Source organism: Pempheris klunzingeri, chromosome 22 (assembly GCF_042242105.1).
Source record: "Pempheris klunzingeri isolate RE-2024b chromosome 22, fPemKlu1.hap1, whole genome shotgun sequence".
NCBI lineage: Eukaryota > Metazoa > Chordata > Actinopteri > Acropomatiformes > Pempheridae > Pempheris > Pempheris klunzingeri.
Window position 1 is genome coordinate 1,418,439 of NC_092033.1, and position 16,700 is coordinate 1,435,138.

General features: G+C 39.4%; 1 protein-coding gene across 1 annotated transcript in view; it reads right to left on the reverse strand.

Moving 5' to 3' along the window:
• Positions 1-10,731: 10,731 nt before the first annotated feature.
• ptprb (protein tyrosine phosphatase receptor type b) overlaps positions 10,732-16,700 on the reverse strand; it is a 33,607-nt gene continuing 27,638 nt past the window's right edge. The window contains exons 33-39 of the mRNA XM_070853731.1: positions 15,514-15,590; positions 14,588-14,722; positions 14,098-14,220; positions 13,847-14,010; positions 13,053-13,188; positions 12,545-12,665; positions 10,732-12,221 (exon numbers count right to left, since the gene is read on the reverse strand). Of these exons, the coding sequence (XP_070709832.1) occupies positions 12,199-12,221; positions 12,545-12,665; positions 13,053-13,188; positions 13,847-14,010; positions 14,098-14,220; positions 14,588-14,722; positions 15,514-15,590 (779 nt within the window). The 3' untranslated portion in view covers positions 10,732-12,198. The remainder of the gene's footprint in view (positions 12,222-12,544; positions 12,666-13,052; positions 13,189-13,846; positions 14,011-14,097; positions 14,221-14,587; positions 14,723-15,513; positions 15,591-16,700) is intronic.

Sequence of the window (16,700 nt, forward strand, 5' to 3'; positions counted from 1 at the left end):
TTTGAGGTTTTGCCTGTTGGTTGGACAGATTAAACATCGTGAAGGAGTCGCTTTGGGCTCTGAAATAAGAGTTATTAGTTAGAACTACATTTTCCTCATTCTACTTTTACGTAAGAATGATTTTAAATGCAGGACTTTTACTGGTATTTTTTACAGTATTAGTCCCTTTACTCGAGTTAAAGGATCTGAATACTCCCTCCAGCTCTTCCTGTCATGAACTATACAGCAGCCATGTTAAAACCGGTCGTATTTCAAAATCTTGTAGCTCCACTGCTCCTGTTAACTGGCAGCACGACGACAATCCTTCACCTTTTACCTGATGCTCTCCAGCCGCTCCTCTGGGTTTTAACACGCAAACTAAACATAAGGGAGAAATACTGAATCCTGTTAAAGCTTTAGCCAGACGGTCACTATTCAGCTATTTACTTCTGGTCCCTGTTGAATGTTTTAGTTACAGGAGTTAAATCCAGTTGACTCCGATGTAGGATCAGCTGTCAAAGTAGATTATTTATCTGTTTTATTATTGTCAGTTTTCAGTTGTAGTTTGGTTAAGTTTAGGCACCAAAACTACAAGGTTAGCTTTACGAAATGATCATAGGTAAATGATATTAAACACAAAGCATACAGCATGCAAATAGTATTTTTGGCTGCTTACACGCAGGTGAAAGGCAGCGCTCCTTGGTGCAGTTTCACTGAAAATGTGAAGGAAGAAGAAGAAATCTGTCTGTTTTTAGTCCTATGGCCGTCTGACTCGACGTGATAAATGATGTTGACACTAAGCAGCCATGTCGGGAAATCAGATGAACAGTCGAACTGGTTGAAAGAACAAGACGGCCGAGCAAAAGTTCGTCCAGAAATCCAACAACTAGAACAAAGATCGTCTCTTTGACGACAATCTGTGTGACAGAAATTCAGCCCAAGTTTAGGATTAGCCACGGACGAGCAACAGGCCTCCAAACAACCAGAGCATCACTGAAGTCTGATTTAGGAGATAATGACAGGACGTCAAACCTGTAGTTTGATCGGTGGTTGTTGAACAGACGTGTTGTTGGTCAGTAAACGCTGTGGAAGAGGTCGTGACGGCCTCGGGGTAAAAACAACACATGGCCGAGCGCCCAGAGGCCTTTTCAGACGTGGCCCTCCGCAGTAATGAGGACAAAATCTAGACCACGTGAATAAACCAGGATGTTTTTGACCCCATTTATCACTGGGTCACTTCATGTGTCTCAGAAGGCTTCCTCATCTCCAAAAAGTGTAAATCCATCACAGACGTTTTCAGGACAGATTGAAAACTCAGTCCATCGGGATCAATCAGGGACTGGTGCTGTGCCGATGGTCCGCTAAAACCCCAATAGTCCAAAAAATGTCCCACTGGACTGAAAGCCTGTCTGTCCAACAGCCCGCTATCTAACTGTAACCCCAGAGAAACTGAACCAATAGATGATAAAGGTCATAGCCACCACCAGGTCCCAAAATCAGTCCTTCAGTTAGATAAATAGATATTTAAATAATAAAAATATTCAAATAATTAGATATCTAAAGTCATCTAAGCTTACGGCTGCCCAGCAAAGGTTTTAAAGAGTTAGCATCTTAAGGCAGGTACATTTGAGTGTCGTCTGCATAAGTCAGAGTATAAAAGCATGTTTTTGTCGCCCCTCAGAGGCTGATGAAGGATTAGTTTTGGGTTTAATTTGCCTCCTTCTGGTCTGTTACTGGAGCCGGACGTGGTGGTGGTGGTGGTGGTGGTGGTGGTGGTGGTGGTAGCACCAAAAATGCACGCCGCAGTAACCCCGGGAGTCCGAATGGCGTCATACCAGGATCATCATGCAGCATTTTGTTTGGTTAAACACCATCAAGTTCCTGATTCCTGCACAATAATCTCTCGTTTCAGCACGGTCACTTATTTCTTTAAAGTTTTTTAATACAAGAGAAGCAGAACTTGTTTTAAGTTCAACTTTCAAAGGCTGCGTTTGAGACTAAATGACTTTTCTGCCACGCAGCAGAGTTAACAGTAGATCTGCTATCACCAAACATGATTCATCCTGCATCAGAGGGAGTTTTTCATCTTCAAGTGTTGTCTCCAAATTCGTACCACCACCACCACCACATCAGCGGTCTAAAAATTGCCTACGTGTTGCCTAGCAACGGCCGCGAGGCAGAGTGATGTCGCTGCCAATGAAAAGTGAAACAGCCGAAACTTCTTTTCTGTGTGTGAGCTGACTGTTGTTGTGAATCCATCTGTTCCTCCTCAGGTTCGGCCGTGAGCTTCATCACCATGACGTGATTGATTGTTGCTGCTGTAGCGAAGTTTGTTTGTGCGGCTCCTCGAGGAAAAGTTTAGTTCTGCGTCTTAGATTTGTTCTGTTGATTTGAGCTGGAGCAGAAATGAGGTTAATTTAGCCTGTCCTTAGCAACGTTCAACTGAAAACAGACTGAATGTAAAATGTTCTTTATTTGTTTCTCCTGTGCAGAATCAGTGTTTTCAAGTTTCATTATGGTTGAATGACAATAGTTTATATACAGTATATGGTAAAAACTCAACCAGACCCATAAACAAACAAGTTAATCACCTTGTTTTACTTGCAGACCTTCATCTAAGTAAAGATGGACCCCTTCGTCTGCACATGATGGACACCTCAAAGGGCGTTACCATCCCAATATGTTCGTATGCAATGGAAACGCTGTTCACTACTCTCGTAAATAGGACGGATCAAAGATGCGACGTGGTAACAGGAGATATTTCTAGTCCGCTCAGCTTATAGATCCCTTTGGCTCAGCTGTTAGCGAGAAAGCTAACATGATGCTAGCATGATTCAACACAGTAAACAGTAAATATAATTTCACAGCATGTTTAACAACAGCAGCAGCAGCTAACCAGCTGTGTCACTGTCCCCAAATCAATTTGAAAGCTTTCACAAACTATTGATCGGCCCCATGCGTAATGCTACTGTAGCAGCTAAGCTAGCTCGTAAACAGAGGCTCTGTCCATGTCCCTGTTGCTATGGTTACTCATTTAGTCAATGTATTAATGGGCCAATGTATTAATGGACACCCAGCAGCCAATCAGAGTGCAGTATTCATCCAGACCACTTATTGATCTATCTAATGTTCACCATAGGTTTGTGTAAGAAGCTTCCTGCACTTAAACACTTTAACCTCTTAAGACCCGAGCTCTTGTTTGATATGCATTTTTTATTTCTCCTTGCTATTTGGGCTTATTGGACCCTGATAAGTATAAAACCTAAGCATCATCTTTGTACATGGTGTAGTTTTAGAGAAACATTATGTCCACATATGTGGACAATCGGTCTTAATTTCCAGAAAACACAATAAAGTCACCTTTGTGCAAAACTCTTTATTTCCACCCTGAACATAGCAGTTTTTTTTTCCTGACTGCTTTTGCATGTATTTATAACACATACAAAACATATTTTGAACATGTTTTGAGAATCACGGTGCAAAAAAAACAATATGAAATATCAACAATGTTTGTCCATACGGCCCCAGCTAAGCAGAATTAACTACTATGGTAATATAACCCAACATGTGATGGTCTTTAGAGGTTAAACACCGTTTTCCAAAGAAAATGTGGAGAATTAAGTCGCATTTTTACGACATGACGGGACATTTAGAGGCATCTGGAAAGAGTTCAAGTGAGCTGGATATAGAAGAAGAAAACTGAACTGATGTGTAGCTTCATGATGTAGCTTCTCAAACAAAAGTCATTAGTTCCTCTCTCTTTCTCCACCTTTCCTCTTTTTTCATCTTCTTTATTACTTTTATCTCATTTCTCCTCTTCATGCTATTTTCCTTTCAATTTTTGTTCCGCTAAAACTTCAGCTTTGGCAAAATCAACGACACGCAAATGAAAACAAAGAGACACTTTAATCAGACTCCTTCCTGCAGGGACCTGTTTCCCTGTTTCACTAATATTTCACTAAACGAGGTTTCAGTGTGTTTCAGCTCTTGTAAACTGTGTAAAAGCCATCATGTTGTTCTTTCTCTGGCTCTGCCCTCTCGCCGTCTGTACTCTCCAAAGAAAATGTAGCTCCACAGTAGCACTTTTGTGTATTTTTATGAGACTTAGCGAGCTGTTGTCGTCTTTCCGTCCCAGATGAGTAATGTTAGGTTTTATATCTAAAGCCATATGCTGAGCTGTGAACCGCAGTAGCAATTAAACGCTGTATTTCGCTTCTTCACCACAAAACAGAAAATGTTTAAATATAATCTTGCAGACGTGGTGTCGCATTTACTGAGATTTTAATTGATTTTCTGATTTATTTTCTCCCCTGAGTTAATTGTAAGATTGGTTGCCATGGAGGAAAATATGTCTGTTAGTTACTTTAACTGTTTAATTTCTTGTATTAACATCATTCTTCTTGTCGTTTATACCACACCTTTGTACTCTGCACTGTGTTGTCTGCAGGTGTGTTGTCGTCCTTCATGTCTGAACCTCAGCTGTGTACCATGTGACCCAGGTAGCCGCTTTGCCGTGTTTTAACGATAACGATGATAACTATAGTGCCTGATAGAGATCTTTAAATAAAAACACATTTTGTCTTCAAACTGAGTTTCACTGCAGCCTTTCCTGCTCGTCCACTTCCAGGACTCAGTTACATTTATTTACTTTATTCATACATTTATTTACTTTCAGTTTCATTCTTGTGAATATGTGGAACCTGCAAAGAGGGAAATAGATGATTTGACAAAAAACTCTTTAAATAAAAGTCAATTTAGATGCACCAGGATTAAATCCCATATCGCTGATCTCTGGTTTGTTCCTACGTCAAGTCCTGAAAAAGATCCTGTTAGAAGGGTTTTATGGCTACATGCTACATGCTAATGCTACATGTTAGTGTGTGAAACAAGTCACCTGTCCTATGTGACGTTGTGTTAGCTTGGCTTATTTTAGGGGCGCAAAGCCAAAAACCAATAACTGCATGAAAATCCAACAGCTGTTAAAGAACAGGTTGTTGTAGGTCTGGGTTCAGGCAAATCTTAACTTGTCGGCCATAAGCTAACGTTAGCTAGGTCGGCCGTCAGAGCACAGTGCTAATGCTAGCTAGCATACTGTTAGCAGAGCAGGACTGATCCTGTAGAGGTAATCTGCTCACCTGGAGACTCAATAAGGTAAAAACAGGGGGGGTCACTGATGGACCCTCAGACCACTGGGGGGGTCACTGATGGACCCTCAGACCACTGGGGGGTCACTGATGGACCTTATTGCCCAGCCTGGTGCTGGAGGATGAAGGGACGTGACCGAAGGTGGATCAAACTAACACACTGTTTCCCATAAAGTTGGACTAAAATGTTTTTCACCTCTTCTCATGAAATGATTGTGACAATGTGATTTATTCTTGATAAATAAAGTTTATATCTTCTCAACTTTATTGATCAAACTCTTCCAAACAGATCACAGTGAAACTTAAACCAAACTGTGTAATCAGGCTTTAACAACATCGGGGGTATTGAACAATTATTCCAACTTCATGGGCGACAGTGTGTTTTCTGTGTATCTTCCTCTTTCAGCCCAACATGATGTCTTCAAGTCATTTACACAGTAACATCATTCAGTTGGTTTACCGTAAGTGTTGTTTGTTTTCCCCCAGAAAGGGGGCGGGACAAGACGAGTGATCAATACACCAAACAACAACAGTGGGTTAAAACGACCAGTGTTAACATGGCGACCTCTAGTGATGATGTCACCACGGTGACGTCAGGTGATGCACCAGTACGTTAATGCTGATAAAGGACTTTTCTGACTAATCACGCCACATGAACACACCATAAAAACACTACTACTACAATATCTACAGCGGCCTAACAATCAAATCAGATCAAACCGTCCTGGAAACACTGCAGAGAAGCTACAGGAAAGAAAAACAAGGAAAAGAGGAGAAAGGTAATGAAAAGGTGGAGAGAGGGAGAAGCTGTGGATGTTTACGATGGATGTTGGTTTGTTTCCTTTCATCTGCCCTCCCTCTAACCTCATCTTTGTTCTTTCATTCACAAAAATCCAATCAAAATGGAGAGTTCAATGGTCCTCAGGCAAGAGGACACACACACACACACACACACACACACACACACACACACACTTGTACAGCCTGAGTCAGACCTCTTGTTCTTTGTAATCAATGAATATTCAATGACTCTTTAACACACACACATTGATCCTCCCTCACCTTGGACAGCAGTGTTAATACCAATCTATCACAACACTGTTAAACACAAACACACACTCTCCCACTGACTTAACGGTACAATGTGAACATATTTGTATTTTATTTAACTGTTTTACTGCACGACATTTATCTATTTTAGCTTTAGTTACTTTTCTATTAACAAATGTATCAACAAAAAAATAAAATAGCTAAATTAATTAAAAAAAATTAAATAAAATATATATTTTATCATCAATTAATTGAATTGATTCTTAGATGAATAAAATCTAGTGAATATATTATAAAGAATAGAAAATAAATCCAGCAAATAGGTCAAATAAAATAGATACATGTGTATATGTACAATAAAAATAAATGGTGAAACACTGGACAATGTGATCAATAGTTAGGAATAAAAATGAAAATAAAGAAAACTAATCCACAATGTTGACAGTATTTATCTGTATTTTAGACAAACAGGCCCTCAACAAGTCACTTAACAGTATAGACAGTATATTGTGTTATTGTCACACCTCTGTGTGGTTTATTATTACTCGTACATAAGTCTCTTATTACTAAAAGTATAATATTAACATTAGTATAACTCATTTATACTCATATTATTTCTGAGCTTCTTATGTTTGTTTATAGAAATGTCATCAAATTATTATTTATTTATTAATTTAATGAGCCGGTATGACCATAGACTGTATAAAAGATTTGATAAGAGATATCTATATTGTCAAAAATATATATAAGATAATAATATTAGAAATAATGATGAAATATTGATAAAGGATCTTCTGTGGGTCTGACAGATTGTTTTAACAATGAGGGAAATGTAAGCGGTGAAACAGCGCCCCCTGGATCGTAATGTGAAACGTTAATGAAAAGCCGCTAACAGCGTGTGGCCAAACGGGGTATTGCAGGTCCAGAGTTAAGCTAACCTGTGGAGGAAAACAGGTGAATTTGGCGTCGTTTGATTGCAAAGTGGCGGCTGTCGGTCCGTTGTGGTCATTTTCAGGTAAATTTCACCTCGAAGCAACTTCCAGAGAGTCGTTTGCTAATTGAAATGAACGGGAACGTTGTAGCTAACGCTAGCTAACGGTGGCGGGTTTAGCTACATTCCCCGGTACTATTAACGCTGCTGTTGGACGTTAGCTTCATTTAGCCTAGCCTAGCTTATTTTAGCCTAGCCTAGCTTATTTGTTAGCTTAGCTCAGCAGCAGTATGGCGGTGGACTCCAGCTTCAGGTGCAGTGGAAAACTATGGACAAAGGTGAACCACTTCCTGACGAAGAGGTGAGTAAAATAAATGTTTGTAACTTCAAACCTTTTTATGTTTTTTTTACCACATACTGTAGAGTCCTGGTAGCTAACTGTGTTTGCAGTGGTGGAAAGATTAAAAGATTAGTTAGGAGTAAGTTTTATTGATTAACACACCTGAAAAATGCCTTTTCTTTTGATAAACATCCTTAAATCGTGACCATAAAGCTGCTCTTTCAATATAACTGTGTAAAATATTAGTTTTACTGTCAGCAGTCTGATGTTGAGTTCAGGGCCCGATTCAGCATCACGTACATTTCAGTTTCTAATCCACAGTAAAGACAAAAAACATAAACCCTGAAAAAGTAAAGTAGATTACCAGCCCACACCCACTGCTGGAAATACAACATTTTCTGGCATTTGTGCTTGAAAAAAATGACAAAATTAATTGATCAAAACAGTCAAAATAAATTTCAGTCCATCAAATTTTCAATTATTTGACTAAATGTTGCAGCTGTGTTACCTACAGTATCACAATAGGAGGCGTTTAATTGTCCAACACAGTGGAAACATGTAGAGACATTACGAGGGTTAACAAGTTATTTCTAATATTCTTTACCTACTGGGAAACGTTGCAGAACCAGACAAGTGGCTTAAAATGGAAAAACTCAATACTGCATTCAAAAGATTAATAATAATAATGCTAAAGAAGTTACGTATGAACAAATGTTTTACTTCCAGCTTCTTCAAATGTGATGTTTTGCTGCTTTCCTCAGTCTTGTTCTATAGAGAATTTAATATTTTAGGATGTAATAACAGCAGCTGTAACTTTTCTAATGGCTTAAAGATTATGACTCTATTTGATATTAGATAAATAAAGTACAACAAAGGTGAATCCAACAACAGAACAGACAGCAAATAGGTAAAATAATCTAGTTCCTTCTCATTCAGTCTTGAGTGAGAGCAGCTGTTTTCGTGCTCAGCTGGATTAAAAAGCTGCAGACTCTCTGTGGTCCTTTAACACCTCTGCTGTTTCCTCCTCGTGCCCATAAATATCAGCAACACCACCATCAGCACAACGAGAACCTAATTGAGACCAGTACATCAACTGCTCCCCTCAGTGCTGACATCAACGTTTAACAGTTTGAGGTCACTTCAGGCTTCTTCTTCTTCTCTGTTTTTAAACTTGTGCTGTGTTCAGCAGTGGGTCCCAACCTGTGGGTCAGGACCCCTCAGAGGGCCGCTGGATAAATCTGTACTGTATAAAGTATTAATATACTGTAATATTTAACCTTTTCAGGCCTCTAAAACAACTTAAATGAAACAACTTGAGAGAAATTTACTATTTATTAAAACTAAGGCTTCAATTGATTCTCATTGGTGCATCAGCATAAAAGGTCATGAAGTGATTTCCCAGATTTCTGGACTGGAGACAATTTAGGATCAACTTGTGATGCTTCTGAATTATTATTATTATTTTCATTAGACCTGGAAGATCCTTTTGGTTTAACCACAAACAGCTGTCATCTCGCTCTCTGCACACACACCAGACTACATTCACTAAAACAGGGATTTTACGTTGCAGAACACAAGTCTGCTGCTGCCTCCATCAGTTGGCTTATTGGTGTTTGTTGTGTGACTTTGGCAGTTTAAGGAGTTAGTTCAGACCAAACACAACATTTCTGTAACACACAGTAACACAAACAAACTTAACCGACTGAGGCAGCAGCAGAGCAGCCGTCCCCGTGTTTAGATCTTTTTATCAATGGAGTCTGGCAGCTTTGAAGAGAGCGAAACAGCAGCTGTTTCTGAGCCAAATTCTGTTTAAAAAATAGGGCTCAGGTTTAAAAATCTTGATGTCCCTCTTTGAGAAATTAATTTCTGTCCAGGTGAACGTTCAGATCCTTCAGTAAAAATACTAAAACTGCAGTGTAATACTTCTTTAAAAGTTTCCTGGCGGCTCTGAGTATAATGAGGAAAATGTAGTTACAGTGTTAAAGTAAAACTAGTGGCACAGAAAAGTGGTTTGATCATTTAACATCATCACTGAAGGAAAAGCAGGATTTTGCTGTTGGAGCTCAGTTTGAACTATTTAGTATCAGACTGCAGCTGATTGTTATTCTCTGATTAGTTTCTACATGAATCCATTGTAGTGAGAAATGAGCCAAACAGTCTGAACGTCACCATTATTAAAATCCAGGAAGTGTTTCTACATAAAAAATCATTTGACTAATTGATTCATAGAGTGATGGTTTGGGCTGCACTGGTATCCACTGTCAGGTAGTTTACTTTACAACAAAACACCAGATTTGATAAACTCTGAATATGTTTAGTTTGCTAAAATCTTAACTTGTAAAGTAACTAAAGCTGCCAGTTAACTGTAACGCAGTAAAAACAGTAGAAATGTGAATACTTCAGTGAAGGCATCAGGAGTTGAACACGTGGAGCGTTAACCGTCCTGTTTGGTCGAGTGTGCAGCTTGTTACTAAACTTGTTTCCCACGGCTGTTTGTTCGTCCCTGTCAGGACCAGCTGAAGCTCGTGGGATGATTTCTAACTGTGTTTCCGTATAAATCTCTGCCAGGCCGGAGAGAAGTGGGGGGAGGACGAGCTGGAGGTTTGGTCCGCAGGGACTCGGGCTCAGCTCGGCCTCTCTGACGGGGGCTCCTCTAAGCTCTTAAACCCCGATAGCTGCTGTATGTGGGTTACCCAGTTCTGCTGCGGCCTCGCCGTGCCCTAGATCAATATGGAAATCAGAAGTTTGAAAATCAGCTCCACAGATGCAGAGCAGAAGAAGTGGATGGAGGTTTTTCTGTGCCGTGGTAAATGTATTTATACAGCACCTGTCAGACACACAAACATTAGATGACACGTAAAAGATAATAAAAGCAGAAGAAAATAAATAAGAGAAGAAGACAATAAAAGCACGTGGATAAATAGTTAGAGAGTAAACAAAGTCATGGAGCTCTATTATTAAAACAGTAAACAGTGGTGTTTTACGGCCTGATTTAAACAGCTCAGGTGTTCAGGAAGCTCGTTCCACAGGTGAGGAGCGCAGAAACGCTGAGGCAGTAATGTTCCCGACTCTGAAGTGTCACGACGACCTTCGACAAGTGCAGCTAATATTATAATAAGTAATAACACAGTTGGTGTTCTAACTCTTACGTAACTTATTCTATAATATTATTTTAAAATGTTTTCAACATTAATGTTTCACACAGAAACAAAGAGACAAACACATAAACGTAGTTTGGCAGCTTTTTTTAATGATCACTTTTTAATCCAGTGTACAGAGATCTGACAGCAACTTATAAAAACTCTCTAAGGGCTGGGTGATATGTATAAATATATAAATATCTCTATCAGAAGTGTATTTTATTTAATATAATATCACAATATGTAAGCTAATTCATATAATTACTATGTATTACATTATGATTTTATTGATTAAAAACCAGTGATCACATCCTGTAAGAACAGAAATCATTTAAAAACCCTGAACATCTTCCAGCAGTTGAGTCGAACAGAAAGAGAACGTTTACCAAGTATTATTAATAACTTTTAATCATGTTGGCAAATATGAACTTTTCCAATTTTCAAAAATATCTAAAATACGTTCGTCCCAACAGAACTCCATTCATTTATTAGCAAATTTTAAAAATAAAGGGGGAAAATGGGAGTTCCTGGCTTGTATTCATTCACTTTTAAAAATATTTTAATGTTTTAAATTTAGACAGTTTATGAACAACTTAATGAAAGAGTGTAATATGTTTAATAGTATTTCTTTTTTTTTTTTTAGAAATAAACATTTTAAAAGCAGAGGTCACAGTAAACTTACAGTCTGAACACAGCAGGCTACAGTGTTTTCATAACGGCTGAATAGAGTTGACATACAGTGTGTATTCATTATCGTATAAAAAAAGAGTATTACACCAATATTTACATACAGCAATATGTGTAACGTTTTAAATAACCAGCTTATATGGAGCAGTGAGTGAGAACATAGTTATAATAGAACAAATACATGGCTCTTTCCTTCCCTGTGATCAGTCGGTTACATTAAGGTTCAATAACCACCGACGACCTGAGATCAACGTTAACGAATGTGACTCTTTGTTTTCAGTCAGTGTTGTTTTTTATTTCTTAAAGTCAAAAACTGGACAAAATATTAGAAGCTAATTAAAGTGTGAAGAGTTCATTTGCAAAAACAAACAAGAGTTTTGAGTTGTTTTTAAATTTGTAGTGCGTTCTGAAACATAAATGTGTTTCTTGAACACAACCCAGTGAATCTGTTGAGCGAATAAGAACGCAGTATTCAGGTCAGGTGACTCAGGTGAAGTTCCTGTATCTCCCTCGGGGCGTTAAAAGAAGAGGAAAGGTGAAACTTCTTCACATAAGGCAGCCAAAACAAAGGGTCTGACATGGAAACGATGATCTTTTAACCAGATTTTAGAAGATACGGTCTTTAGAAATGTTAAATATCGACATGAAACAGACATTAAAAGTGAAGTTATCTTAGTTAAAGTTAGTAAATTACATGTTTACCCAAAATGAAGACATCTGTTTTTTGCAAATGAACTCTTGGTGTGTTCTTCGTTTTAATGAGTCACAGATTGTTTAAAGCTTCGTTTTATTGTCTGTAATTTTGTCAGCCAATAATCTCTCCAATCATTTGTCATCTTTACTTTCTTATTTTTAATTTTAGTTTTTGTCCTGACGTTCAGCCAACGCAGAGACGTTTCTTCTTGTGATCAGATGACCGTCGTCTGTTCAGCGTCCGGTGTAGATGAAATCTGAGGAGACGCCAAAACAAGTTTAAAACTCAAAAGATCTGCAGCGACACATTTCCCCTCTTTTAATATTATAAATAACAATCACAGATGTTCTCACTTGAACCGGTCGATTTTAAAACCACACCTTGTAAATATATTCATGAAAACGAGCCGCGTTAATGATGTTTATGATTTCAAATGGTCTCGTGTCCGAGTGTCAGGAAGTGGTTAGCTTAGCTTGGCTTAGCTTAGCTTAGCTTAGCTTAGCTTAGCATAGGGACGACTTCACGACGTGTCTGTTAGTAACTCTGAAGAGTTAAAGATGGAGTGTTTGTTCTTCTCACCTCGGCAGTACTCAGGGTTGAAGTTTTCGTAGATGGGGTAGAGAGGATTCTCCTGCTCACTGCGATGTTTTCTGGCTCTCAGGACGTCCCGAACACACTGGTGCAGGAAGGAGTACTGGCACTGCAACACACACACACACACACACATTACTGGATGTACCGCTGTCTTGTCCAGTCCTGTATTTACTGGTGTTTTAGCCTAGCATGGCCTAGTTTTCACTGTTATTTCAGCCCCAGTTTGGTCCAATATTAGCTGCTGTTCTAGCCTTGATTGTCACCAATTTATGCTGCTATTTTAGCCCTGTTTGGTCCAGTATTGTCTAATGTTAGCCCTGGTGTTTAGTGGTATTTCAGCCCTGGTTTGGTCCAGTACTGGTTTGGGTATGAAATGTTTAGCCCTGTTTTAGCCCCAGGCTTTGATCTCTGATGTTGCTCTGTGTCGATAAGGCTGCTGTAGATCTTGATCATGTCTATTTCTAAGTGTTATTAATCGGGGGGGGGGGCACACCTCAGTCTGGACCATGTGCTGGCGGTGCAGGCGGAGGTCGAACACGCAGCCGTACAGGTCGATGGTTCCTTTAGAGTCCAGCTGCTGCAGGACGCGATCCAAGGCGATGAATGTCCCTGTACGGCCAACGCCGGCACTAACACACACACACACACACACACACACACACAGACACACAGACACACACACACACACAGAGGAAACTTTAGTGCCGCTAAAACATCTTTAAGAGTAACTTAAATAGGAAGTCCAACATCTTTTAAGCTGGGCTCTAGTTGTTCATATTTTGGTGTCTAAATGAGTCGGTGCTAAAGCGTCTGACACCATTACGGAAAGGATCCCTACAGAGATCGACCTGTAAGATCATTTTGGTGTAACCACAAACACACCAGACTCCATTCACAAAAACAGTCATTTTAACTGGCAGAGGACTTTGCTGGTCTACCGCTGCCTTGATCGGTTAGTTTTCTTTTGTGTGTTAATGTGACTTTGTGTTGGATACAAACAAATTCACCAGACACAATAACTCAGAAAAACTAACCAACTGAGGCAGCGGTACACCAGCAACTCCTGTACTTTGCAAGGTAAAATTACTGTTTTTGTGAATGGAGTCTGGTGTGTTTGAAAAAGTTAAACCAAAAGGATCTTCCAGGTTTATAATTCCCTGAAATGATTAGAAAAAGTCATTTAATCGACTAACGGAGAGCTTTAGTTAACACATGCCTGAGAACATCCTGAAGTGTCCATTACAAGTTTCCTCTATTAGATTTTTGAGAGGTGTCCCTCTGTCCCACCTGCAGTGTACGACGGTGGCTCCGGTGCTGGGAGATCGGTCCACGTAGTCCCGGACCGTCCTGACGAACTGGATCAGAGACTGGGTGCTCTCTGGGACGCCGTGATCGGGCCACACGGTGTAGTGGAAGTGGCGCAGCACCCGAGGGTAACCGCAGCTGCTCTCCTGTCGGGATTTATTGATGAAGCGTTAGTGAATGAAAACCCGCGACTGGACGAGCAGAAGGTGCAGCTGGAGGCGACGAGCGGGTACCGAGGTGATCTTGAACTCTCTGATGGTCCACTCGGGCAGGACGGACTCCGACAGCATCTGAATGACCAGGTCACCGTAGTACAGCGGCTCTCTGTCCGCGGGCCAGTACTGATCACACTTCACCTGTTCAATACAGTTTGATCAGGCCTGAACTTGTTAGAATCTGATAATTAAACATCGTCTCATCCTTCAGTCTGATTCATAACTTTGTAAAGATGGAATGAGACGTTTTTCACTGTTAAAACTTAGTGGACGAAGTGATTAATTGATGATGATGAAGAAATGTGTCCAACATTGATCATGTTTCAATCTGATCAAAGGGAATTCTGCCTTCTGTAGTTTGGCCGAGGCAAAGACGGAGAAATGGGAAAATCCAGTAGTTAAAAGTTCAACATGTCAGAACTTATTTGAAGAGTCATTTAGTTACTTTCCCGTTTCCCATGATGCACATTAACTTTAGCCATTTCCATCGTTTTCCAGTGAGACTCACCCGTCCTTTCTCCACACACTGCGTCACCATGACGACGTTGTAGACGCCGTGCTCCCAAACCATCCGCCAGAAGTCGTCCTTGGTGCCGGGCAGCGGGCCCTGGGTGGCAATGTACTCCCGGCGGTAGTTATTACCCTGCACACACACACACACATATAGGAGAGGGGCATTAGTGTGTTTTGAGGCTGAGACTAAACTTAGAATTGGGTTAGGATGTTATTGATATCAGCGCCTTCATTGATTGCTTATTGATTCCCTCTGTGGGGAAAAGCAGCTGTTTTATTCCCTCTGATTCTGAACACATCTGTCTTCATCAGGAAGTGAGAGTCTGTGCAGCATTTCTTTTCATCTCGGTAAAGATCTAAATCTGACGTTATTAGAAATGAAAGTTTCCTCTCGGTGCCGCCTGGTTAGGAAGCTGACCGTAGAGTTTATATCATACATTCAATAATTCAGACTGTGATACAAAAGATAAAGATAAAAAATTATATTTACAAGATTCATATCTTTGTAGACTTTTTGGATTTTGGACCAAAGAGACATTTAAAGATGTCGTCCTGCTCTGAGAACTTCTGATTTTTCACCATTTTCTGTCAAATGTAATCACCAAAGCGGTGAATCGATCACAGGCCTAGTAAATATTGGAGGTCGACGATATAGTGGATTCTTAAAAGTCGATATAATAACAGTTTAGAGCCGATCAATCCGCCAATACCCATGATTAACCAGCTCATCTCAGTGAATAAATATGGAGATAAATAGAAATAATCTAGCATGTATAACAATAATAATAACTTTAAATTAAAGGTATTGATTCCTGTCCCTCGGTAGAAGAGGTTACGCTAAAGGAATGTAATTATGTCCTCACAAATATAGAAGTTCAGGTGTGTGTGTGTGTGTGTGTGTGTGTGTGTGTGTGTACGCACAGGTATGTAGCTGGCGTTGATGTAGTCGGAGCAGGGGTCGTCCTCCAGGTAGGACAGCTTCACTCTGGTTGAATCATCTGGAAAAGTGAGAGAGATTCAGACGTCATCAGCTGTGACCCGTTCACACGGCTCGTTAAATCTGTTTTCTACAGCAAGATAAAGATAATAAAGCTTTGTTATAAATAACAAACGGACTAATATCTCAGATTAAAATGTCAAAAAGCCCAAGTGTGACGTCTTTAACTTGTAATTTTAACAGTTTACGATGATCAAACTCTTTTAGATTATAACACTGACGTTTGTCACATTTAACAGCTTCCCTCAGGTTTTGTCCTTTTCCAGGAGAGAATATTTATTAAAATGTTAAATGTCTGTAAATGTGAAGCAGTGACTCAGAGGGAGAAACAGGCCTGATTCATTTTACCATTAGTGTGTAAATGATTCACCTCCAGTCACAACTCACATTATTCTGTTCGTATAGAAAAGTGGCTGATGCTTAATCACTTTATTTAAACTGTGACACTGATAAATACACAAGTGTAAATATAACACAGGTGATCAAATGATGTGAAAACATAAAGGATCTAATGTGGCAATAAATTCATGTTATTAAACATCATTTGTTAACATTGTTCAAATAGAGATCCCACAGTTTTAAAGATGCCAAATATGTCGGGATATTTTATCCTGATTAAATGTTGTAACTGTTGAAATAAAAAAAGACGTCATTACTAACTCTGCAGTGTTGACTATTGATACTTTAAAGGAGACGTATAATTCAAAATACACTTTTTAAAGTGTAAAAGCCTGAAAACTATGACTTTACTTCACTTTTCTGCACCAAATACTTTTACTTTTAGTACTTTAACTACATTTTCCTCATAATACTCAAAAACATCGTCTTGGGCTTCTAATCAGTAAAATAGATTCATTGATAATGAAAATAATAGTTGCAGTTCTATTGAAAGAGGCAGGCAGGCGTACTGGGGGCTAAATGTAAAGTAAAAAAAGGTAGTTCATCCTAATTTTAAGGAAATTTAGACGTCCTTTAATAACTTTGTTCCTGCTGCAGCACAAACCGTCGCCATGGTAACATTAATGTAAAGTTACATTACTTTATTTCTAGTTAACTTATAAATGACAGTTTTCAGTGGCGGCTCGGTTAAGTTTAGGAAAGGATCGTGGTT